Source organism: Aquila chrysaetos, chromosome 10 (genome assembly GCF_900496995.4).
Source record: "Aquila chrysaetos chrysaetos chromosome 10, bAquChr1.4, whole genome shotgun sequence".
Lineage (NCBI taxonomy): Eukaryota > Metazoa > Chordata > Aves > Accipitriformes > Accipitridae > Aquila > Aquila chrysaetos.
The window spans coordinates 37,342,110-37,365,933 of record NC_044013.1 but is presented as its reverse complement, the minus strand read 5'-3'; the positions used below and the strand labels follow the sequence as shown (position 1 = coordinate 37,365,933).

At 37.7% G+C, this 23,824-nt stretch overlaps 1 protein-coding gene across 5 annotated transcripts; it reads left to right on the top strand.

The window, feature by feature from the left end:
* Positions 1 to 102: 102 nt before the first annotated feature.
* On the top strand, positions 103 to 18,404 carry INPP5K (inositol polyphosphate-5-phosphatase K). 5 transcript variants are annotated; one of them, XM_030027174.2, is made up of 13 exons: positions 103 to 296; positions 2,871 to 2,978; positions 3,668 to 3,776; positions 6,728 to 6,844; positions 7,185 to 7,357; positions 8,863 to 8,974; positions 9,545 to 9,654; positions 10,248 to 10,274; positions 12,003 to 12,195; positions 12,444 to 12,581; positions 13,124 to 13,207; positions 14,485 to 14,589; positions 15,679 to 18,404. In XM_030027174.2, the coding sequence occupies exons 1-13, from the start codon at positions 250 to 252 to the stop codon at positions 15,775 to 15,777; spliced, it is 1,422 nt and encodes a 473-aa protein (XP_029883034.1). In that variant the 5' UTR covers positions 103 to 249; the 3' UTR covers positions 15,778 to 18,404. The 5 variants fall into 5 exon arrangements, with proteins under 5 accessions (XP_029883034.1, XP_029883035.1, XP_040982670.1 ...); XM_030027172.2 differs by lacking the exon at positions 103 to 296 and adding an exon at positions 2,230 to 2,655; XM_030027175.2 differs by lacking the exon at positions 10,248 to 10,274 and having other exon boundaries at positions 104 to 296.
* Positions 18,405 to 23,824: the final 5,420 nt, after the last annotated feature.

The window sequence follows — 23,824 nt, the reverse complement described above, 5'->3', positions numbered from 1 at the left end:
GCCGCCTCGGCACGCGCCGCCGCGGTCCTCCCGCGCGCCGGGCGGCGCCGCCGCCGCCGTCCTTCCGCAGCCCCGTCCCGCCTCCGTCACGCGGGCCAATGGGCGCCGAGCGCTGCCGGCAGCGGGCGCGTCGCCGCTGAGGGGAACGAGGAGGCCGCGGGCCGGGCCGGGCCGCGCCGGGACCGTCTGGTTGAGGCCGGGGCTTTTGCTGTGCCCTTCGCATCGCTTCCTGACTGGAAGCCCTGGGGAATGGAGCCTGCGGGCTCGGAGCAGCGCGGCGCCGTCAGGGAGCTGAGGTGAGCGGTCGGGCGGCTCGGCGTGAGGGCGCGGGTCTGAGGGCGGCTTTTGCGAGGACGGGAGAAAAGTAGCTAAGTCGTTACGCAATTAGCTCAGAATTAGCGAAGCTTGTGTTTCTGCTTATTAACAGGGAGTTACACTAATTGGCGATGTTGCGTAGTCGTTGGAAATAGAGAAGAAAAGCTGATTTTCTGATTTGGAGGCGTCGGTACTGGAGTCGTTTCAGGGAGGCTTACCGAGTATTGTTTGGGTCCTCAGGACTTTGCAGAGACCTACTTACGTTTAATGAGGGCAAGATCTACTGCGCTTGCTGTTAATATATCTAGTGTCTCAAATCTGTCGCTTTTCGTGAGGAGGAAGGAGCTTAATAAATCTTTGGCGTCTGCTTTTACGGTGTTTTTACGTTGTGTCTTCACGTTGTGTCTCGCACTGTGGGCTTGGTTCGCTAGAGAAATCTACTTAAAGGGTAGTTGAGTGGTTGTCTATAACACGAAAATTTAAAAAAACCAAACACAAAAACAACCAACGAACACTAACGTTTGCTCAAAGATCTTAAAAGTCATCTTAATGCAGTATTATAAACACTATGACCCTAAAAAATTCTCTGCTATTAAATCATTTCAGGAGTCCGTGGCACTAAATAATATATTCAGTAGTTTGCTCATATTTAGGAATGTGTTTGCAGAAAGCATATTTGAGGCTGTACTCTAGTGGTACTGAATGCTTCCAGAATAGTTTGAGCAATATTGTCTTCCCTTTAGTAAAGGCTGTTTTTGTGTCATCAGATGAAAATTGGTATCACTGTAGTCTCCCCTCTTTACTGTGGGTGGGACTTGTACGGCCTTGTGAAGTAGTTGGGAGCATCAGTAGACCTTTGGGACAGCATAATGCTGTAGGTTATTTGCTGTGCGGATGCATATACCTTCCTCACTCTTAAGTTTTTCCTGCAGACATAGTCGTAACCTGCAGTGATACTGAATTATTAAGGATGTTCTTGAAATTTTTACAAGTATTTTCTTTTTTGGTGTACATTCTAGCACTGCAGCCTTTCCTGTGTTCTTATCAGTAGTGTGGATACTGGGCACTTTGAGGAATTTAATTTCTGTCAGTAATGACTGATGACTTCAATATTACTTCAGTTTTGTTTAATTGGATAATTGTCTTATGAAATTAGTAACTGGAGAGTGTTCCCAAGTGATACATCTCTGATGGCAGAATTAGATCGGCAGCATTCCCCCCCCCCCCCGCCCCGAAATCTGTTTTAGAATAGCTTTTGGCTGACTTCAGTGTAGCCTTACAAAGGGAAACTATTGGTGAGAGAAATTATGGATCATTTTAGTCTGGTATGCAAGGTCACTTTCCAGCCCTTCCACATACATTGTGTGTCACCTTGAGCAGGCAGTTGATTGGGGAAATAAAAATATGGACCTAATAATGGATGTATTGGTGGGATTCACTGTTTAACTATCAGTGTTTATAAGGTCCTTCTAGGACCCTAAGATGGATGGAAAATTAACAGCTTATTATTTTTTAAGCCTGTCTGACATGTAACAAGACTGATGGTAAAGTGAATCCCTTTTTAGAAGCTCTGATACTGAAATTACCATCTTGCAAAAAACAACAGACAAGTCCTATGACGTGCAAATATTTCTGACAGCGCTGGGGAGGAGCAGTAGCTTTGTTTGGTTTTGGTCAGAACTGTGTATTTGTATGTTTGGGAGCTGGAGATTATATTTCTACTAGCCTGCAGATGGAGGCACATGATTGATTCAAATCAACAATAAATTCTTTTCAATCTTGAGCTTATAGAATTAACCACATTAAATCTATTATGAAGAAACAATTCACTGTGGGAGGTAGGATGTGATTGCAGCTTTTGTAACAACCCATTGAGTGTGGTGGTAATGCTACAGTTTTTTTCAGCGTTGCTGCATCTACATTTGTCCTTTTGCCTGAGAAGCAATGCTGAATTTCACATGAGTGGAAACTTGATCTGGAAGACCCTTAGCCATCTGTTTCTTTTATACTTAGGATTTTAATGGGCTAGTCCTTCAGAGTGTAGCTACTCTTTTCTTTTGAGCAAATGGCATCCTTCAGTAGTGAAGATGCATTTCAAGATTCAGCAGCCCTCTCCCTAAATGATTTAGAAAGCCTGCACAACTTCCGCAGCCGGTCTGCGAGTTTCAGCAGCACAGGGTCTAGTGGCCGCTTGCAGCTCCGTCAACGAGTAGCCCAGCTTATGGCTTGTGTAGAGGACATCAGCTCGGATGATGACATTCATGAAGAAGTGTCTCGCACTCTAGATGAAGCTTTCCTTATCTGGGGGAAAAAGCTGAAGGATAAGTGGCAAGAGTTCAGGTTTTGTTCCCTCTAGTTGATTGTTTTTGTGATGGTGGTGGTTTTTTTAATGCTAGCTAATAAATAGATTTCTGATTGAAGAAAAGTGACAGGAAAATCTTTGTTTTCTGTAGATGGAAATTCTGTGGGGAAATTAGACGCTCTTAGGGTTGGTTACCTGTTTGTGTTTCAGTTTTAGCATTGTTTTTTTGTGATTTTTGTTTGTTTGTTTGTAGACTACACTTAGTTACTTGGAATGTGGGCACAGCTTCTCCACCTCCTGATGTCACTAGTTTACTTCAGCTCAATTCACTGGGCCCAACTATGGATATGTATGTTATAGGGTAAGTATATATTAAAGAACTTGCTTTTGTTTATTGCAAAACTGCTAAGTCTCAACAGCTTACTGTCTGTTTTGGAAGGACTGTGCAATGTGAATCACTGCCTAGGAGACAGTTTAACATTATTGCTAACAGAAGGTGAAGACTAGAGTTAGTGACTTAAAACAGAGGTGATTTATAGCAAGAGAATCTTCTCTCCTTTCTGCTGTTGTTTTGTGACAAAATACAGAATATCTTTTTTCTAAACACACAAAAAGGTTTTGGCTGCTGTTTTCTTTGCTGGCACATAGAGACATATTCATTTTGATGTGAAAGTTATCCAAAATTCAACTTGTTTTAAAGAAATTACTGCAAGCTTATTAGGCACAATCTGCCATCATGTTTTCCAAATTTCCTGGAAATTTTAAAGACCTGACATCCAGGTTATTTGTCATTACATATCTTGAGTCTAACATTGTCCTAAACTCTGGTTTCAGGTGTATATAAGCTCCTTTAACTTTGCTTTTGTCAGTGTTAGATGTGTTAGACCTGTGGATGGGTTAAACTGCTTGTATATGAGAAACTGAACAGCAAGAAATTTCTGACTTATGCTGAGAGAGGTCTGTTAGGATGTTGTGGTCTGTGTTCTGGAAAGGTTATATGAATTCTGTCAAAATCAAATGATACAGTGTGAGTAATCTTGATGTATTCAGCTTACAGGAGGTGAACTCAAGAATCACAAATTTTCTGTCTGACTTGGCATTTGATGATCCATGGAGCATATTTTTCATGACTGTATTGTCTCCATTGGGATATATCAAGGTAATTGTTTACATCTCTTAAGTGTCACAGCATGAAGGAAAATGTCTTCCCCAGACATCCCCCATTCAGACTTTTTTTTTTCCCCTCAAACTCTCCATAAAAGATAAGTTAGTTGATGGTGTTTTTTGCAGGTGTCAGTCACTTCCATAGATACACGTATGTTAGAAGTGATTCTTCATCATGCTTGTGTTTTCCTGGTTTGTTGATAAAGGCAATTTTAATTTTTCTCTGTTAACAATGATGTCCTTAATTTTAGCTGTAAAAATTGGACGTATGCTTTTTTCATTTCTCATTTGGAATAATTGGGCAGTTTTGATGCTTTTGCAGCTCAGATGACAAACAGCAAGAAGTTGTTCAGATATACTGGCAATGGCCTGTATAAGTGCTGCAGAATTGTGTGGTGAATAGAAAAATACTCCTGTCGTAGTAAAAGTGCATTCTCAAGGAACAGAGTAATGAAGGTTATTTAAAATGAAATGTGATGTAAACTTACACTCAATAGCATATTTCTTGTGGCCACAATATCTCTATCTCTCTCTTGTTTGTAGAAAATTTTTTTGCTCTGTGAAATATTGGGGAACTGTATTGTGATGCTTCTAATGTAGTCTGCTTAAGTACCTGCTTTCCCTATAAATATCCCAAGCAATGGCAGTGATTTTCGTTAAGATTGGTAAGGTTTCTTTTTCTTTTTTTTTTCCAACTTGTTTGCAGGTGAAAATAAATTGCATATATGTAAAACAGGATTTTAGTGGGTATATATATTTTTCTGAGGACTTTATTTTTGATTGAAGACCTAGAACGTTGTATGGTAGTTTAAATGACAAGATTTTTGGTAATATCTGGGGCATAAGATCAGCTAAAGTACTAGCTATTTTAATAATGCAAACAATAAACATAGGAGGATATCCTGAATTTCTTTAATAAAAAGATATTAAAAGCCTTTTGAATGTTGTATTGGTTTTCCAAGTCAAGCATTATTTCAGGGTGATTTTGCTGAGATGATTGTATTATCTGCATGCTAATCAGACTCAGTAGTTGTGCCATTCTTTTAACTGTAATTAAACAAAACAAAGGACCCATTGGGAATTATAAAAAGGAAAAAAAAAAAACATTGTTCATTCCAGTGTTAGTCATTGCTGATAAAGATTCAAAATCTGGCTGTGGGCTGACATTCAGGCCCTATATACGGACAGCTAAAAAGAATTCCTAGTGGTACGCATGGTTGATTTTGAATTCTAATTTATAAATGGGACACTTTGGACGCACTAATGAATGGATGCTGCCACCTAATGGTTTTCAGCAGGACTCGGTTAGCGCTAATAATAAGGGCACTGTCAGGCCAGGTCAAAATCAAAACAGGCAGTGAGGAGACCTTATGCTAGGACTTATCTGGGAAGTTGGCTGAGGAGAGGAACAGTTACCCTTTCTTTGCTGACTTCTGACGAGGTTGGGTGTAGAGGGGTAGTTGTCGTCCTTGGGGCATGTCCCTCACATCCTTGTCCCTTCAATAACTGGGTCCATTTTCAGTGTTAAGTTGGTTGGAGTCAGTAAATTCTTTCACCATAAAGAGAATCACGTCCCCACTATGAAAGGTCTTTGCTTGATTTGGCGTTACATACTGGTGGGATTAGTGCTAGTTCCAGCAGAGGAGGGATCCATTGTGTTTTGACATTCAAGACTACAGAGAGAAGAGTTTTCATATGGATCTTAAGAAATGTCTGGGGACTGGCCCACAGCAGAATGAAATGTAGCAAATAATAAAGGGAACTGAAAGATCTTGGTATCACATGAACATAATTACAGAAAGGAGAATACTGGTTACACCAAATGTCTGATCAAATACAAATATTTATGCATTATCTAGTAATTGTGATCCATCATTTCAATATCCTGTTTAGTATTTTGTTGGGTTCAAGGACAATGAAAACATTAGCATATATTCTGTAATCATTTAATTATGTAGATGTGGAGGCAAAGAAAGGAGGAGTTCTGTTTTAAATTTCGGGCTGTGCTTGTGTACTTCTCCAGCAGTTGTATAGTCAGTGTTATTCTTAATATCAGGTTTCATTCTAATGTAGTCTTTCTCTAAGTTCATCCAGCATAAAATTGAACTATAATTAGTTTTATTTCAATGGCTGTATTTTAAATTGAATCATTATCACTAAAACAAACACTTAAAATGAATTTTGTGTCTCATGCCAGGAACATTGTAAAGTTCATACATTTTTAATGGAGAACATCTTTGTTAGACTATTTCCACACACACAAAAAAACCCCCAAACCACAAAAAACACCCAGTATCTTAAAGCTTAAACAGTGTCTTACGTGCTCCCTAAGCATCTTTGCTTTGGAAGTGTTTGGTAAATCAGTTTTTACAGGCATTGCAGGCAAGAGTTACTGCTACTTGCAGTTCATTGTTTTTGCAAATGCCTAGAATTAACGGCTGTGCTTTTTAGGCATTTTAATGGCATTTAGAATGATTAGTTATCTGCTGAAGGATGTTTCAATTTGAAAAACTTGCTCCTGTTGGAGGACTTCTAGGTATGCACTATTAAGATTATAGGTGAAAAATCAAGGATTTGGTTCTTCATGAACAGGTTGCTTAAAGCTCACAAGAGGCTGGTGAGGCAGAAGAAAGGTCTTTAAAGATGTTTGGGCAAATACACGTTTTGAGGTCAACTTCAGATTTGTAATATACTGTTACAACTAATGTTAATTAGTTGAGAGATTCATCAGAATTGTTTATAAGCAAGTCTACTGTAAGAATGTATTCTTTACAGCGCTGAAATGCATCTGCATTTATTGTGTCATAGTACTAAAGCCTGGCTTGGCGTGGGAATTGCATGACTTCTGCTATGGCATTCTTCGCCTAAAAGCTCCTATGAAGTAGACCCAAGGAATTCCAAATACCTTCCTGGAAATGACCATTCCCTCTTTCGTATCTCTTCCAGCTCTCCTCCGTTCGCATGCAGGGATTACTACTTCTGGTCTTTGTGAAGCATGTCCACCTTCCTTTCATACGAGACATTCATACCCACTACACACGCACAGGCCTGTATGGATACTGGGTAAGGAAGTATCTGAGACTTGATTGCCTTCGTTACTTATGCTTATGGTGGTGTGTGCCTCTAAATGGTTTCATGGTGGGAGAGAGTGGTTTTATGGTTTACTTAAAAATTAATAAACTGACAGGCAGTGAGACTCACTTGTTTGAACCTTGTATGCAAGCGTGCAGCACAGAACATAATTTTACCAGTTTATTAGCTGATATACAACAACTTATGTAGGAAAAAGTTGTATTAATTTAAATCTAAATAGCAAGATTTAAAAATTTATAGGTGTTGTTAATAGTTACATTTGCAGGTGTTGACTATAGTTTCAGAGATCGTTATTCGTCTTCCATACCAGGGGAACAAAGGAGGAGTCACTGTCCGCATGTCCCTCTATGGTCATACAATTTGTTTCATGAACTGCCACTTGCCAGCTCACATGGAGAATACAGAGCAGCGATTGGATGACTTTGAGAAAATTCTGGAAATGCAGTTTGAAGGAGAGAATATTCCAAGTACCTTGGATCATGAGTGAGTTGCTGAGACCCTATTCTGTCTGTGTTGTTTTTATCTGTTACGGGGTAAACTCGTGCACTAGAGAGTTTTGGTTTTGGAGTTTTCATCCATTATTTTTATTTTAAATGTCTTTTCAGCCCTGACCCTGAATCCTGGGAGGAAAAGATAACATGGAAGATGGAGTTCTATTTTGCAAGACTGTTCTCTTCCAGTCTTGAATGACGTTAAATGTACTGCACGTGTCATGTGCTGGAGAGCTTTAGAAGCTAAAGCCCGTTTATACAAAAAACCCTTTAGATCACTATTAAATGTTTATATTCCTCCATTTTTTGAGGAGGTTTGTGTTATGTTCTGGATTGGTTTTATTCCTATTGAAATAGGAATATTCAGCCTTTAAAACCTTGATTGATGATTTCTGTAGCTATATGAATTACACTTCCCTCAGGTGTCTCACAAAAAAAAACCCCACAAACCCCGAAATAAACCTGATTTGGGCCACTAATTGAGCTCTTGTTCCTTAATTCTGCAGGAATTATTTGTATGTTCCTTTGTTTTCATGTGCTAGAGTCTAAAGATGGTAATAGAACCATTTAAAACAGGGTTGAGAAAAACATTTTAGTTTGGTAATTTTTTTTTTTTTAATATATATCCATAAAACTGCCAGGACAGATAAATCCGGAATAGGTATGTGATATCACTTTAATTCTTAATGATTTCATTAGAATTAGGTAAAAATGTATGACACACGACTTTCAAAATTACTACTTTTCCTTCCTTAGTATAAGTGTTTGATATTTCATGTGTTTCAATTTAATGTGTTTCATTTTCTTGATTATGTACATGGGCATGTACCAAATCACCTACTGTTGTCTTCTAAGAAGAAAGTACAAATTGAAATAAAAATTTTGTTTTCATAAGATCAAGTTTGGGGTATCCATGCCTGAACAAAACATTGAAAGTAAGGATTTTCAGAGAGAAGTTAATTTAGTTGAAGAAACAGCTTTCCTATTGTTTAAAACATTGCTGGTAATACACTGCACTGCTTCGTAATAATAACTTTCTTTCCTAATAACTATAGAACACCTACTATGTATCCCTGCTTTCCCAAGGCGCTAAACCAGAGCTCTGAGTTAGTGGATTAACATATCCGTAGGTCATGAATTTTGTGAATTGTTTTGCCTACTGTTAAAATTTAATTCTAAATCTGTCTCTAATAGAGATGTAAGTCATTAGGAGACTCAGGAGAAGTTAATATCCAGGCAGTAATGAGCAACTGGCAAGAATGCAAGGGACTTAATTTACTATTTCAATTCCTTTAAATTTTTTGTTTAGCAGCAGGTTATCCCTGTGTAAGCTTATCTATAATGACTTCATGTTTGTGTTTAAGCTGTTTAGATTAAGTAATATAAGTGATTAGAGCACTAATTAGCATAATGGCTTATATTCTATTGAATTCTTCCCTTGTGTTAATGGATTCCTATAAGTCTTCCTTGGGTTTTTGCTTTTCCGTTTTTTTTAAGTGTTCTCTTCTGGTTTGGAGATCTAAACTTCCGGATAGCAGATTATGGCATACATTTTGTCCGAGAATCAATAAATAACAAGCGTTACAATCTGCTGTGGGAAAAGGACCAGGTATGTTGTCTTAATCTGTTTGGGGGGTTTGTTTGTTTTGTTTTTAATGCATACAAACACAACACGGTCATTAACATTACTACCTCTTGAGTTTTTAATTTCTATTAAAGAACACAAATTCAGAGTAGTCATGAGGTGGAACAGACCTAGCTGTTCTCTCTCTCACTTCTCAGTCATAACCCCACGTTAATTGCAAAACTTTTCTGCTTTTGTTTAGTTTCTTACTCATTTACAATGCTCGTGTTTGACTGAAGCTTTCTTTGAACTTTATGGCTTGTGAATTGTTCCTCACCTTAATTTCTCCTCCTTTTTTCTTCTCCCAAGCATTATTTTTAAGAGAAGCTTATTCTGGAATTTGTTTTGAGTCAAACTGCTACAAAACTTTTAAACAGATCCTGTCAAGAGTTCTGGCAGTAACAAAGAGGAACTTCTGAATTTACCTTTCCAAATACGTTGTACTGACAGATGTTGAATTCTTCTTGGAACATGCTTTCTCATCTCCCTTCCCAGTTGTCCTTTAAGCTCTGTTTTTTAAACATAATCTTTAAAAGTTACTTTTTATTTCTGCAGTTAAATATGGCAAAAAAGAAGGAAGCATTTCTTCAGGAATTCATAGAGGGTCCTCTGCAGTTTAAACCCACCTACAAGTTTGACCTTTATTCGGATGTATATGATACAAGGTAAAAGCATAATAAGATGAGTTTAGACATGGAATATTAGAGTGAATGTGGTGCTTGACTAAATATCACTTTAGTAAGCAAATCTGAATTTCCTGAATGTACTGGTTAACTGGGGCTATTGGGCTATTCTGTTAGGTTCATTCAGTGGTCAGACCTGAATAAATGAATATTTCTGGCTGAAGAAGCCTGAGTCAGCTGATTGAAGGAGGGAAGTAGTGAAACAACCCAGCTTTCTTTTTGGAAAGGCTAGTTTAACAGAATAAACCAGTGCTTGTTTAAGCCACTTCTTTTTTGTTCTTTAATACTAAAAGTGCCCATTGGTTGTCAGAAATAAGCAAAAGGAAAAGAGTAATTGTCTACAATTTTTATTTTCCTTCTCTGTTTAAGCATTTCATTTGATACTGCTGGTATTTGAAAATAAATGTAAATGTGTCTTTATAAATTAATTTTAAGTTGGAAATGGAGTAGTTTAAGTTTCCAGAGTTTTTCTCTGACACTGAAGTTTGTTGTTAAGTATTAGTCTTATGTTTCAACAGAAGGATAAGTTCCTGTCCAAACAGGGGTTTTGTACTGATCTTTTTCTTTACTTCCAGAGAGCAGAAGTCCCTGTTTTGGTTTAAGTAAGAAGAGAACTTTCTGGATTTCATAGATTTGTAAATATTTCAGAATCAAAACAATGCTCCTTCGCGAGCTTTTGATTTGATTTTTGTGAAATATTTGAAAATCAGACGACAGCTGATTTTCTTCAGGGATTTTTCTGAACCTGTCTGAAAGCTGTAGTGTTATCTACTCTGCTGTTGCACTTAATATTGCAAGTTTATTCATTTGGATCCAAAGACATTTTGCTCCCTAATTGAGCATGAAGAGATGTAATGGGACCAGCACTAAATCCATTTAACAAAAAACACTTATAATAATCCAAACCTAGGCATTCTAAGAATGATTCATAGCCTAATAGTTTGTACTGGCTCATTTAAAGAGCAAAAAGTATGCTTACGCATACCGTGTGCATTCTGCTGTTGTTAAAGCTAGCAGAGGTATTATGGTCAGATGGGGGGTGATCAGTAGACCTCAAGGCAAGCACCCTTGGAAAGTGTGCTTTATATGAAGCACACAGTATTTTGTTATCTTTGATACTTTTTCAATGTGGATTTTCAGGTTTTGTTTCCCATCTAATATGCCGTTTTCTCTAAAATAGTGTATTAACTTAAGCTGTTCTTCTGATGTTTTCTTGCACAGCAGAGCAGACATATGCAGCTCATAAAGATTTCTGTCGGTTTATATAATTACTGGAGTAAGTGGGATGTGGCCCCTTAGTCATTTAAAATCTTTTCACCTTACTAAAGGTGAGTCAGACTTGTAATGGGAAGGGGTAAAACAAAAGTATGTTGAATAGGGAACTAAATGGCATTTCCAGTTTATGATGATCTTGATATTCAAAGTTATTAAACTGACAGTTTTCCTTACACATCCTGCTCATTAACGTTTATAATTCAATCCAGTCCATTCTAATTCCTCTTCCATAGGGTATGATCTTTTCTCCATTTCAATTTGAAGTGATACATCCATACAGAGAGTTGGTGTTAAGTCTTCTTCCCACTACAGAGAGAACCACGAAACGCTCATGTCTTCTGTTGTTATTGATATGGTATAAAAGGAAACTCTGAATTATGATTACCCTTTGATGTATAGCACAGTTGCAGGTTGCAGGCACAACTTTCTTGATGATGCAATTTTTAAAGCCTTTTGTTACGAGACAGCAATAGCTTGCAAACTTGAAAAGCAGGCTAGTACAATTTAGAGGAACTTTAAATAAAGCATTGCTGTGTCACCTGTGATTAGTATAAGATACCTAAGTTTGTCCATTTTTTGTTGTTAAAAGAAACTTGTTCTCAAATGTTTTGAATAATATCAAACGTCATTCAGACTCTTCCTACATCTTCCTTAAGTTTATGCCCCTTTTCTCAGAATAACTATGCATTTGAAGCTTGGGGCAGTTGCTGTATTATCTCCATGTTCGTGCATGTTCTTATGGAGTGTTTTAGGAGAAAGTATCATTTCCTGTATGAAGCTGACTAACCCATTGAAATGCCCTTCTCCCCTTCATTTTACTCCTCGTTCGGAAACCTGTGAAACTTATTTGTGGTAAATGGAGTTGAGCTCAAATTAAGGAAACCTTGGTTGTAAAGCATATTGAACAGAGCTGTAAAATGAAGCTTGGATGTGATTGCCTTCTTTTATTAATATGTATCTGACAGTCTTTTAACTTTGAGTAGATTTTGCACAGTAGTCTTAGCTTTTGGCAACTGTTTTTCTTCTCATTTCATTTTTATCTTTCACTTTTGCAGTGAGAAGAAAAGAAAGCCAGCGTGGACCGATAGGATTCTTTGGAGAGTAAAAAATCTCTGCCAGCATGCATCAAAAGAAGGCGAATTCTCTGAAGAAGAACAGACAATTTCTGTTACTTTGAATAACTATATCAGCCACATGAGCTATGGCATCAGCGATCACAAACCTGTTACAGGAACTTTTGGGCTTGAGGTGCTGTCCCAGTTATGTTGTTAAGAAAAAGTTTGTTTTACTAAGTGTTGCCTTACAGAAGTTGGTTTTCTAAACTTTGTAAGTCATAATCTCTGTTTCATTCTGGTTATAGTAAAGGCAGGAAATTGCTTTCAGGTTATTTCCATTCAGTTGAGAGACCCACAGCAAATGTGCCAGAGAATAACTTGAAAAGAATAACTGAAAGAATGACAGACTTAACTGACTTTAAATTCTGTTCTTTTGTCTAGTTGAAGCCTCTTCTATCAGATCCTTTGATCATACTGAATCCTGAGGGTGAGTGGAGTGCGGAACATGATGTTCTAATCAGCTATTCTGCGGTGCCTGAATTCCCAAGCAGTGCTTGGGACTGGATTGGACTTTTCAAGGTAATGTTACCACATCATGGCTCTTTACTCTAATGAAGATGGTGAATATGACTGGAAAAGGTAGTTGATAGTCTTCTGTCATGGGACATTGTGATTCTTGCTGGTGCAAAACTCTCTGAAATAGTCGCGTATATTTGATTGCCGTTAGTTTCTGTATGCTGACAGTTTAGTTGCATAGCATGAGAGCTCTTTTGCACCCTTTAAATTCTCTGCTAAGATAATGTGGTGTTTTATTTAAGTAAAATGGTGCAGAAGCTGTGGAAAGGAATTGTCCTCCCCTAATGCCTGCAGTTCAAAAGATTTGTACAGCAAAGAAAGAACAAAAATAAAAGAAAGTCAGTGGAAGGGTGAGAGAACAGAGCACTTGCACCATCTCAGAAACAAAAGATTTGTGCATGCCTCCAGAATGTTTTGATCTTACAAGTGAAGTGTTTAATTACTTCAGTGAAGTAGTAAACATCTCTCTCACAACTTTTGAGTTTTCCATGTAGTATGTTTTTTATTTCCTTCAGAAGGCTGATGGTTTGATTCTTTCTTTGCAGGTGGCTTTCAGGCATGTGAATGACTATGTTACTTATGCTTGGGTAGAAGATGATGAAATTTCTTCTAACAAAGACAGTAAACAAGTAAGCCAGCCAGTTGTATTTCTTTCTCATGTACTTTCCCATAGCATTCAAGGTCTATTTGTTCCATATCGCCTTCCTCTGAGGGGTTCTGTATCCTCCTTCCCAGTCGAAGCTAATTGGGAGTGATATTATTGTTTAAAGACCTTCTTCTTAATTCTTACTAATTTTCAGGTAGTTTAGCATACGTTCTCAGGTGTGATCATATTGCTTAAGGGAATTGATGAAAAAGCAATTTATTCCTGTAGTGACTTTTCATTGTATTAAAAACTACTGTCATTTATATTTTGGTCAGTTTCTGCTACTGAAATAAGTAACTGGCCATTTTTGCATCTGATTAGGATACATTGAGCAACTTTGTCAAATATTTATTGTGTGATTTTTGTTACAGTTTTAAGTACCTAATGTTACTAACACAATTAGTTCCAGGTATCTGATACAGCTACAGATTAGGGTTTCTTAGACTTTTCTTTATTTTGGCTCTTGAGTGTTTTGGTGCCTCTTTAAAAACTGCTGTCTGTTCCATAGCTTTCTAGCAGTGATTACCTAAAGTGATTTAAAACAAACAAACCAACAAACAGAACTTATTTTGAACAAATTATCTGTTTCCAGAGGTATTTATCTGAACAAACAGAAATTCAAATTTAGTTTTGGGACACAGTGAGTGCAAGGATGGATGAGATTTTCCAGGCAATGACGGAAAGCAGTTATTTCGTGTTAGAGATTTTGTAAGTTAGCATCAAGTTTACAACAAGAGCCCAATTGTATCATATCAGTATTGTGAATCTCAAAATTTCTCTGATATCATGGTTTCCTATCACTAAGCTTAGAAATCTAAGTACTATGAACACTGGTTTAGCAGGATACTGTGGGCTGCAGTTCAGGAACCATGGGTCTTTATGATAGTACAAAATCGAGGTGGAGAGTCTGCTCTGCTCTGTCATGTAACAGCTTATTGCCACCAGGAGGCAGTTCATCTCCCTCCTTGCTGCTTGTGTGGCCTTGCTCCTTCCCTTACAGCTCTGGGTTTCTTCTCTCTTCTTGCTGAACCAAGTCAGCTTGCTAACATGGTGAAGGATATTCGCTTTTCCTCCCAGACTTAGTTTTCAGATGGTTTCATGAGTTATTTCTGTCCTCATCCTTTTTAGCTTAAATTTAAAAACTTGCTTCTAAATAGTAAATACTGATTTTTATGGTGTCCTGAATGGCAGAGACTGCTTTTTTGTAAGCTTCTTTCTGTGTGGAAATTGCCCATTGCCTATTCTTATTCTTGTTGACAGGTTTACATGAGTGCTGCAGAAATACCTGATATGGGAGGAGAATTTTTGCTTTGTTACTATAGCAATAATTTGCAGTCAATAGTTGGTATTAGCCAGCCTTTTCAGGTAATATATTTGGAAGCTTTGATTAACATTGATGTGATTTTTATTTCTTTTGCTTTCATATGCAGCTGAACATAGGTGTGTGCAGCTGTACTAATCCTGGGGGAGGTGGCAGCAGAAGTAATTGCAAAGAGGATATATGCTGGCTAACATCCCGTAAAAGAATTTGCTGCTATGCTAAAAGACTCTGAGTAGCTATTACGGCAACACATTGTCATGAAATAAGGCAGGTTTCTTTCCCTCAGCTTTCATTTTTGGAACTTCAGGCTCTGTCAGTTAGGTCCCTAGTTTCTGTAAAGATGAGAACTCAAATCAACTTAAATGCTGCCAACTTTCTGACAGATTCTAAGTGAACTCTTTGTGTTCCATTCTGTGATAGATTTGCACGGAAGTGCTTCCTGTATATTTAGTCACTTGAATTTGGGAAAGACAGGGCAGCTGGAACTCAAGTTATTTGTTTAACAAGCTGGTTCGTTTAATTTCCGAAAGGGTAACTTAACCTGCACAGACTAGATGAGGTGACCGAGCATTGCTTCTTCTACACAAGCATTTTTTGTTTGTGCATAATTTTCCATGCTGTTGTGGCTGTGATAATGTGTTGTAGAATGATTTAAAATGGAAGATTTGCATTGTTGTTGGATGAAGGGTTTTAGAAGACTCTGAAACTCCATTACCTTAGGGGATACAGTAATGAAAGTTGCTGGGCTGGCTGGTATATCTCAGTGATACTGTTCATATTTTTCTTTCTATATTGGTGAGAAGCATTGCAGAGTCCAGTATTTCAGTTGTCTCTGAGCTTAAGATCTCCCACAAACTGCAGGATGATTGTCAGTTTTATGTGGATGTAACACACCATGTGCCTTTCTTTTTGCATGACAATGTTTTGGTATCAGTTTAGTGGGTTTTTACTAGTTTTTTGGTTGGTTTTTTTTTTTTTTTTTAATTTCATAATTGCTGCATAGATGCATTACTTTTAATTTTCTCAGTTTCTAGCAAGTATGTAAGACATCTTTATATAATAATGTATTGATAGTACAGAGCAACAGAGTGTTTCTAAATGTGTTAATTTGTTAACTACTGTCTGTCTTCTAGATTCAGCCTAACAGAACATTAATAGAAAAGGATCTGACACAGGAAGAGAACAGCTGGATGCAGAAACCTGACAATCTAGAATCACTTGATGAGTTCTGAAGGCAGAAAGGGCATTTAGTGGTCCTGATTCAGGAGTCAGATGATTCTTTATGTCTTAGTGATTATAAGCTTTTACTCTTAGAAGATGGAGTGAGACAGTGCAAGTGAGACAGGTAGGATTGTTCAGAAACTTTGTAAGTTCATAGAAGATAATTTATTGTGAAAACAGATATTTTTATTGTTACAGGGAGAGTAACTCTCTTGCACTGGATGAGAAACGTAAAAATAGCACCGAATGAATGCTGTATGTTTTAAGGTGATAGACATTTCTAATACAATGATTTAACCTAAGTGAGTTGTGATCTGTAATAGATTTTTAGGCTTGCTCCTTTTTTGTAGAGGATGTTTTATTTACGATATAATATTTACTATGCTGTAACCACTTAATCATTGATTTCCAAATTTTGAGTTTAAATGAAGTTATTTAAAAAATTATTTATTAGATACAGCTAGTTAGCTTGTTTTAAAATTTTATTTGCCTTTCAAATGTAAGCTAATTACCTTTTGGGAAACACGTGTGGCAACAAGTCACATGAAAACAAAATCTTTGGAGTATTTAAATTCTCCTTTGGTAATAGATCCCTTTTCTTCATGCCTTACTGATAACTGTTTGTAGGATTTTCCAGATTGAGATACATTTATCAAAACACACTTTTCCTGATTTTTTTTTTTTTAAATTCTTCTTTTATGAAACAATTTAGCAATTAGCCTGTTGCGTTTCTCCCTCTGATTTAAAAAAGCAAAATAAACCCACTTTTATACTAGTCCCTGGCTCAGAGTTAACCAGGATCCCACAATTTTTGAAAGAAATTGCTTAAGTTGAGAAATGCTTTAGCATAGGTGAGCAGACCATAGTTCATGAAGCACTTGTAGGCAAAGATCATGGTACTAAACCCTGATTGTTTTCTGTTGTCATACTGAATTTCAAAAGCTAAAGCCATATTTAAGTACTTCCCTGATACCATCCTGCCACATAATTGCTACACTGACTACAGAGACGATGGGAATTATAAATGGGAAATTTCAGTGGAACAAATTCTTTCTTATGGCATAATCTGTGCTACCAAAATTGTGAATCTCTTCAGTTTATAGCAATCGGTCTGCAAAATTTCTGTTTTTCTAGAGGTGCTTAAACCTTAATGGATCCTGTGCACTTGAGGGTGAAGATGGAGTAAGAAAAATCATGTACCTTTAAAAACCTGAAAGGTAGTTAGCTTCAGAAACGGTTTTGTTTCTTGATGAGGAAATGGAGATATTTGGAAAGGATTGGAAGAGGCACCAACATTCCACAGAATCTCAGACTGCAGTGCTGGAAAAGAGCACTTGTGAGTCTCCCATGTTCTAGATACACAGCTTCGAGCTACATACTATGTATGGTAAGTAAAGTTAGTTAATAATCACTGTCATGTTGGTTGTGGATGGAAAAGAGAAAATTCGGTTCAAGTGGAAGAGCAAAGCAAAGGATGTTGGTGTGTTTATGTTGGAATATTGCTTCAAAACTGAATGGATTCTTTTTGGCTCTTTTTCTCAAAGCCTTAGTTTTTTCAGGATTCTTTTGAGATAGAAGGTTAACAACTTGGTATGACATTTGTTTTGCAGTTACTTGCTTATATCATTCACTGTAGAAAATCTGTGGTCTGGATGTCTTTGTATACTGTGGAAACTATAACATAGGTTAACTGGTTAGGTAGTTCAGTGTGGGATTTAAGAACACTTAGCCTCTAAATTTTAGTCATATCTCAGCTTAATGCTTGGTGTTGGGAACTCTTTCCAGTTTTAAGTAGTGAGGGCAGGTTCAGAGGATACTGTGTTCATTGCATGGATTAAAACTGCCTTGAGGTTTACAGTTTGTACATTCCTATTACACTTTGGAACAATAATAGAAACAGTTTTCACATTTGTACTTGTCTTACAAGAATTTGTTTTGCACTAAATCTTTCAGATATGTGACTTTTCATGGCAATTAGGGCATCAGACAAATCCCTACTGAATTGCAAAGAACTTTTGCAGTTCTTGAGTTGTATTCTGCTTCTGATTTTACTTGTGTAACTGTATTACCGTACTCCATGCAAGGAGATTCTGTGGAGAGCTCAAAGAATAGTGGTCTTTGAATTCCAGACCACAGCTGGCGATTTATTGTGGACCAAGATCCAGTTTCTTCTAATCGGGGTGCATCTGCTGTTCATGAGCAGCTCAGAGGGGGAGCCATACAGCTGCTTTACATGGGCAAGAAACTCAAGATCCTTAATGTTGTATGAGAGCTGATAACGCGCTCTCTCAATCACTGGACACAGAAGCTGCATTTTGTAAACTAATCCTTTGAACCACAGGACTTCACTGAAAATGCCCACAGCAGCTGTGATTGAATCCGCTTGTGTGTTAGTAGGATGCTGCACAGAACTGTATACTTCTTTCTTAAGTATTATGCACACAGTGGCACTTTTGTTTACTACTGTTACCTATGGTAGCTTTTCAAACTATTCCATGACGTGTAATGATGCAATTTCTGATGAAATTTATCTTTCTTAGAACACCTTTAATTGGATGTTATAATCACTGGAAATGTTTTTATACTCACATGTTTTCTTTTCATGTACCACTAAAATAAATCCTGGCAGTGAAGTGTTCTACATGGCCTCTGTTAATTTGAAGAACGATCACATTGGTTTGGGTGGGGAGGATTAATTCGTGCGTGGTAACCTTTCTCCAAGAAACTTTGGTCTTGTTTAATGCACAGATACAACAGTATTTTAGAATGGAAATCTGTCAGTAATAAAATGTGGTAGGGCTTTGGACTGCAAAAGAAGGGCAAGGACAAATACTATTTTTCTTTTAGACAAAGCAGATTAATTTTTTTTTTCTATTTAAATGGATCCAGTATTAAATGGACTTCTGTTTTGGATTTTCTGTTGCTCCTCCCCCATTGAGGAGGTTTTGATATTTTCCTTGTAAAAATGCTCAAGCTGCTTAAGTTGCTTTCTTATTTTTTAAGAACAGGTTCTTCTAATTGCACTTTTTCACAGTGAATTTTTCACAGTGTGATTTGAGATGTCTTTTTTGTCTTTGTGAAAGAACTGCTACATTATACTTTGTATTTTAAATTTTGTATGTTTTAATATAAATTTGCTATCGAATAATTTCCATCTAAAGGTAACTTTTTGTAGTTCATAGAATCACAGAATCATAGAATACCAGGTTGGAAGGGACCTCAAGGATCATCTGGTCCAACCTTTCTTGGCAAAAATTCCCCGCTGTTAGAGAATTTATTTTAAAGTAGGAAATATGTCTACCAAGGAATGTTGTCCAGTATACCCTTATTTAACTTCTATATATTTCTGATTCCTAGCTAACCTCAGGATGTGCAGTGTATCATTGCACATAGATAGTACAGCTCTGTGTAAACAGGAAATATTTCTAAGATGTCTTGCGTGTTTGTTAGACCCTAAAAATACGTTCTGATAAAGACTATTGTTTCTACTACCACTACTTCCTTCTCTGCTCTTGGACACTAAGTGACACTCACATGAACTTGTCTTAATTAATATACTGCAGTGGAAAGGCCAGTTGAACAAAGCTTGAATTAGGTTTTCCTTGAGAGAGGAAACGATACCTTTTTTGAGAACTCTGCATTGCTAACAGGAATATTTCCGATGGCCCTTTCTGTCCTTGGATATAGGGATTCGCTATTTGAAAGTGATGGAAATGAAGCAATTTCTTTTATAATAACAATATACAGAGATCACAGAAAGTTCCTGGTACTCGTCACTGTATGATGTTATTTAACTTCATAACTCATGCATTAAGCAGATAATATCCTAGTTTCCTTATACCTGTTTGTTTTTTTTTAACACCAATCTTGCCCCCCCCCCCTTTTTTTTTTTACACCAATCTTGAAAGAGAATAGAGAAAAAGATTTCTGTGTAAAGATGGAAGCGTTTGAGGCCAGTTGTCTGTGTGGACAGGTTGCTTGCTTTTATCTTTAACTCTCTTCAGCCGCAAGCTCAAACATTAGAGAGTTGTGTAGTACACAGTAGTGCAGAGTAAGCTATTCTTTGTGTAGTTGCTTTGTTCAGCCAAGGCAATGGCACTCACCACCTGATGAACATATGCAGTACACATTTAGGTACTCTGGAAACAGATCTACTCAGGAACTATACTGAACTTGTCAGTTCAATTGCTTCGACTTAAGAAAGATCATGTATCTGTGTACATCCCACCTCCCTGTATTACAGTGGAACTGTCGTCTTCCCCTTACAAGGTTTCTGCAATTAAAAGAATATCTCATATGTGCAATCTAGAAAGGAGCAAGAGAAGTCTATGTGGGAGCATTTGAAGCACAGGTTCTAAGAATCACTGCAGGAAAACAGTGAAGTCGGGGGAAGTATGAGATGTGGGAATGCAGAGTGGTGAGAGGAAATGCGGAGGTGCAGATAAAATTCAGAAAATAAGAATTTACTGGCACCACAAAATGAAGAAAAATATAATGGCAAACATTTTAACCTGTTAACCATACTTTGTTTGAAACTGACACTTATCAAATACAGGCATCAGCCCTAGTAGGGAATCTGTCAGCATTGTTTATCAAATGAGAGCTTTACTGTAACTGTGGTTTTAAAGCGTACTGCTTGGTCTCAGAAGAGACCACACTATGTTCCTCTCTTCCCTCTTCTATTTTGTCCTCTCTTTTATATATACTTTTTTCCTTCAGCCTCTTTCTACTTTCTTTATCCTTTTCTATTTTTCCTTTCTGACTGACTTGTAGCCCATTTCCAGTAGTTTTTTTGCACGTAATTCTGGTAGCTGCGTCCCAGAAATCATTCCAGTTAAACAGCTTTGGTGTTCTAGACTACTGATCTTTGTAATTTCTCAATATAGGAAGGATAGATAAGATAGGCCAGGTATTGCTCCATATTACTGAGAGTAGGGTGGTTTTGTTTGGGGAAGTGACAGTGATGTTTTTTTAAAATGTGATTAAAATCTCTCAGTAGAACCGTATATTGGGAGCTAAGTGGTCAAGGAAACAATTGCTGGACTGTAACAATCTTGTATATAACAGCTGAGGGAAGTATGAGAATAATTCCAGATATGAAACACACAAAAGTTACAGGCCATTTCTTTTCAGTTACTGAACAGAATGGTGTTTTCCATATCTGCTCTTGAATGGCCAGGTGCTTGTTAATCTGAACAAGTAGGTGGCTGTTTTGACAAGCAGTATTATCTGGAATCGGTTTGTAGTAGAGTTGAAAATTCAAATTTGGCTATGCCAAGAAGATAGAAGGAATTGTCTCCTAACAGCAAGTCTTAAAATACCTGATGTTTAGACTGATCTTTTTTTTTCCCCAGTCACAAGTAGGATATCTGTATCTGTTGGGGGCTGATAGGTCTAGATACTGCCTTCATGGATGACATGACTATAGTAAAGCTCTGTAATTCCACTTAAACCAGTGTTCACCAGATTATTTTTCTCATATTCATAGTAGGAATTTTTGTGCAGTAACGTGCAAGTTAATTTCCTTTGTCATGATTAGTTAGCTACTCAAGGATTCAATTAATAATGATTTTGTTCTGCAGCAATTTGAAGAACTTCCTGTAGTTACCATGGGAGCAATCAGTATTTTCTCTTGCTCTGTCTCTAAACCAAGTATCTTGGAGGCAAAGATGACAATCTTTTCTACATATAATCTCTTCGTAGGTTTGTAAAGTCTAGCATATGATTGTTTCGTGCCAATACCTATGAAACGGCATCCGCAGCAACTTGACTTTTCTAAGTCCGCTGGGACTAAAATGGAACATCAACAAAGTTTGCGGCAATAAACACGAACATAAATTTAGGCTTCTTGGAACTGTCTTGACACATTGTAACTAGTGGAAACTAGTCTTGAACTTAATTGTTGTTTCAGCTCACACCTACACTTAGTATAAATACAGAGGTTCATCTCTTCCTCTCACAACAGGGCTCTGAACCAAAGATTGCAGTTAGTCAAGGTCTTCTCCCAGACTACTCAGGGAGTTCTGCTGCTGTGCTTTGTCATTGGAACTATCCGTAAAGAATAGAGAGATTTACTAACTTACCTTGGAAAAATGGAACTGCAAATTGAACGTATTCCTACAGGAGAAATCATCCGTGTGGTTAGTCGCAATGGAGAACGCAAGACTGTAAGCCTGTTTTTTATTGTTCTCTTTTCCCTTCTTGTAGTGTTAGTTAAATGATAGCCGACTTAGTCACGATTGTTCTGAACTGAGAAATGCTAGTGCAAAAATAGGAGGCTTCTGCAAGGCTGGTTGGTCATTGGAGTGACTGTAGCTGTGTTGTGAACAGTCTTCTCTTGCTGGGATGAAATTAGAGCAGTGAACGTTAATATTAAGTGACTGGGAGTTTAGAAAATGATTAAAGTGTATTTCCTGTAGAAATACTTCAATATACCAAAGTTAGTGTGACTTGCAGTTGGTGTTTGGCCTGACCGTATTAATTCTATGAGAATTCTGGAAGCACTTTCAAACTACAAAGGAAGGGAAGGAGCTTTGAAGAGAGTATTTTGATCCTCTTCAGTATTGATTGTCCATGTTGTCACTGGATTCGTGCCCTGAATGTTATAGGAAGGTTCACACATGAGAAATTCAGTGGTAGAGAAACATATTAACGGACTGTTACTAATAGCTGGAGGAACTGAGTACTCCGGTAACTTGTGACTTTTATTGACCTGGCTTCTGGGTTTGTATGTAAGCAAATGGAAAATCCATGAGCTGATTATTTCCCGTCTGACATGGTGGATGTAAGTAGTTAAAAAGACACAGTACTTCTCTAAGAATAATTTCAGTTTTCAGTACTTGGAATGAATGGTCATTCTGTGTGTTTTGCTTCAGAATATTTTCTAACTGGATTTGTATACTTGCTAATTAAAAGAGTTTAAAGAGAAGGAACTTTTAAAAATCCTCCTTATGTTTAAATACACCTAAATGCAACTGTGAATTTATATCTCTTTGTCATAGGTGCTTATAAACTGTTTAATAGATGTTCAGTTCTGGGAGCAGATTGCTCTGGGCAGAGCCATCTTGTACTGAAGTACACATCTGTGCGTGTTGCTCCAGTTTCCTAGCATTGTCTTTCTAGTAAGTAATCTGAAACTCGATCTGAAAATTAGCTAAGACATTTGCTGTGTGGGTGACACAATTGTTCGGTAGAGTCGTCTTACTTCAGAAAAACCCGAGAGCTCTGCCTTGTTGGAAGATGAGATAGTGGCAATTCTGGTATTCTTTGGTTTCCAGTAAACGGTTCAGGAATGTTATTGACTTATTTGTAGTGACAGTAGAGGACGGTGGTGGGGCTGAATTGTCATTCCCAGAGGGAACTGTTCCTTTAAACCTTATCCCGAATAGCATGTGCCAGGATCCTGGGGGAGACATCAGAGGGAGAAAAGCTATTAGTTCAGCTTTCTAAGAAGTTTTAAATACTCATTAACAGTCCATAAAACTGTAATTTGCTACTTTGAGAACAGCAGTTTGTATTTGTCAAGTAGTGTTGGTGCTGCAGGAATGGCCAGAGAAAAGTAGTTTCTGATGTACCGTGCTTGAATACAAACAGAAGCTTATAGTTGAAGATGCTTTAAACTGCTGCAGGAAGGGAAAGCGCAGAGCTTTACTCTTTCAGCTCGGTGTGCTTCAGTCTGTTAGAATTAAATCGTATGCAGAATTTCCTGCGGATCCCGCTAGACTGCTTCCCGTATTTCACACGTGTGTGAGATGAACCAAGATGCATGTTGCTGCACAGAGTGGCTGGTTACCTGAGTTCACTCTGGCTTGGGGGAATCACTCCAGAGTTGAACCTCACCCTGGGTCCTTCTCGGAAAGATAGGCTTGTGATGATTCCCACAAAGAGGCGTCGGGGATGGTAAAATTATCATCGGTGTCCGAGGTTTATCTGTTGTGCGCCTGGAGGAGACAGGTGCGTCTGTAATTCTAAGCAACAGGAACGCGAACCGATTTGGCGGAGAAGCTTATCAGCAGGATGCTGTTGTCCTGAACAATGTAATCAGTGCGAGCCTGTTCC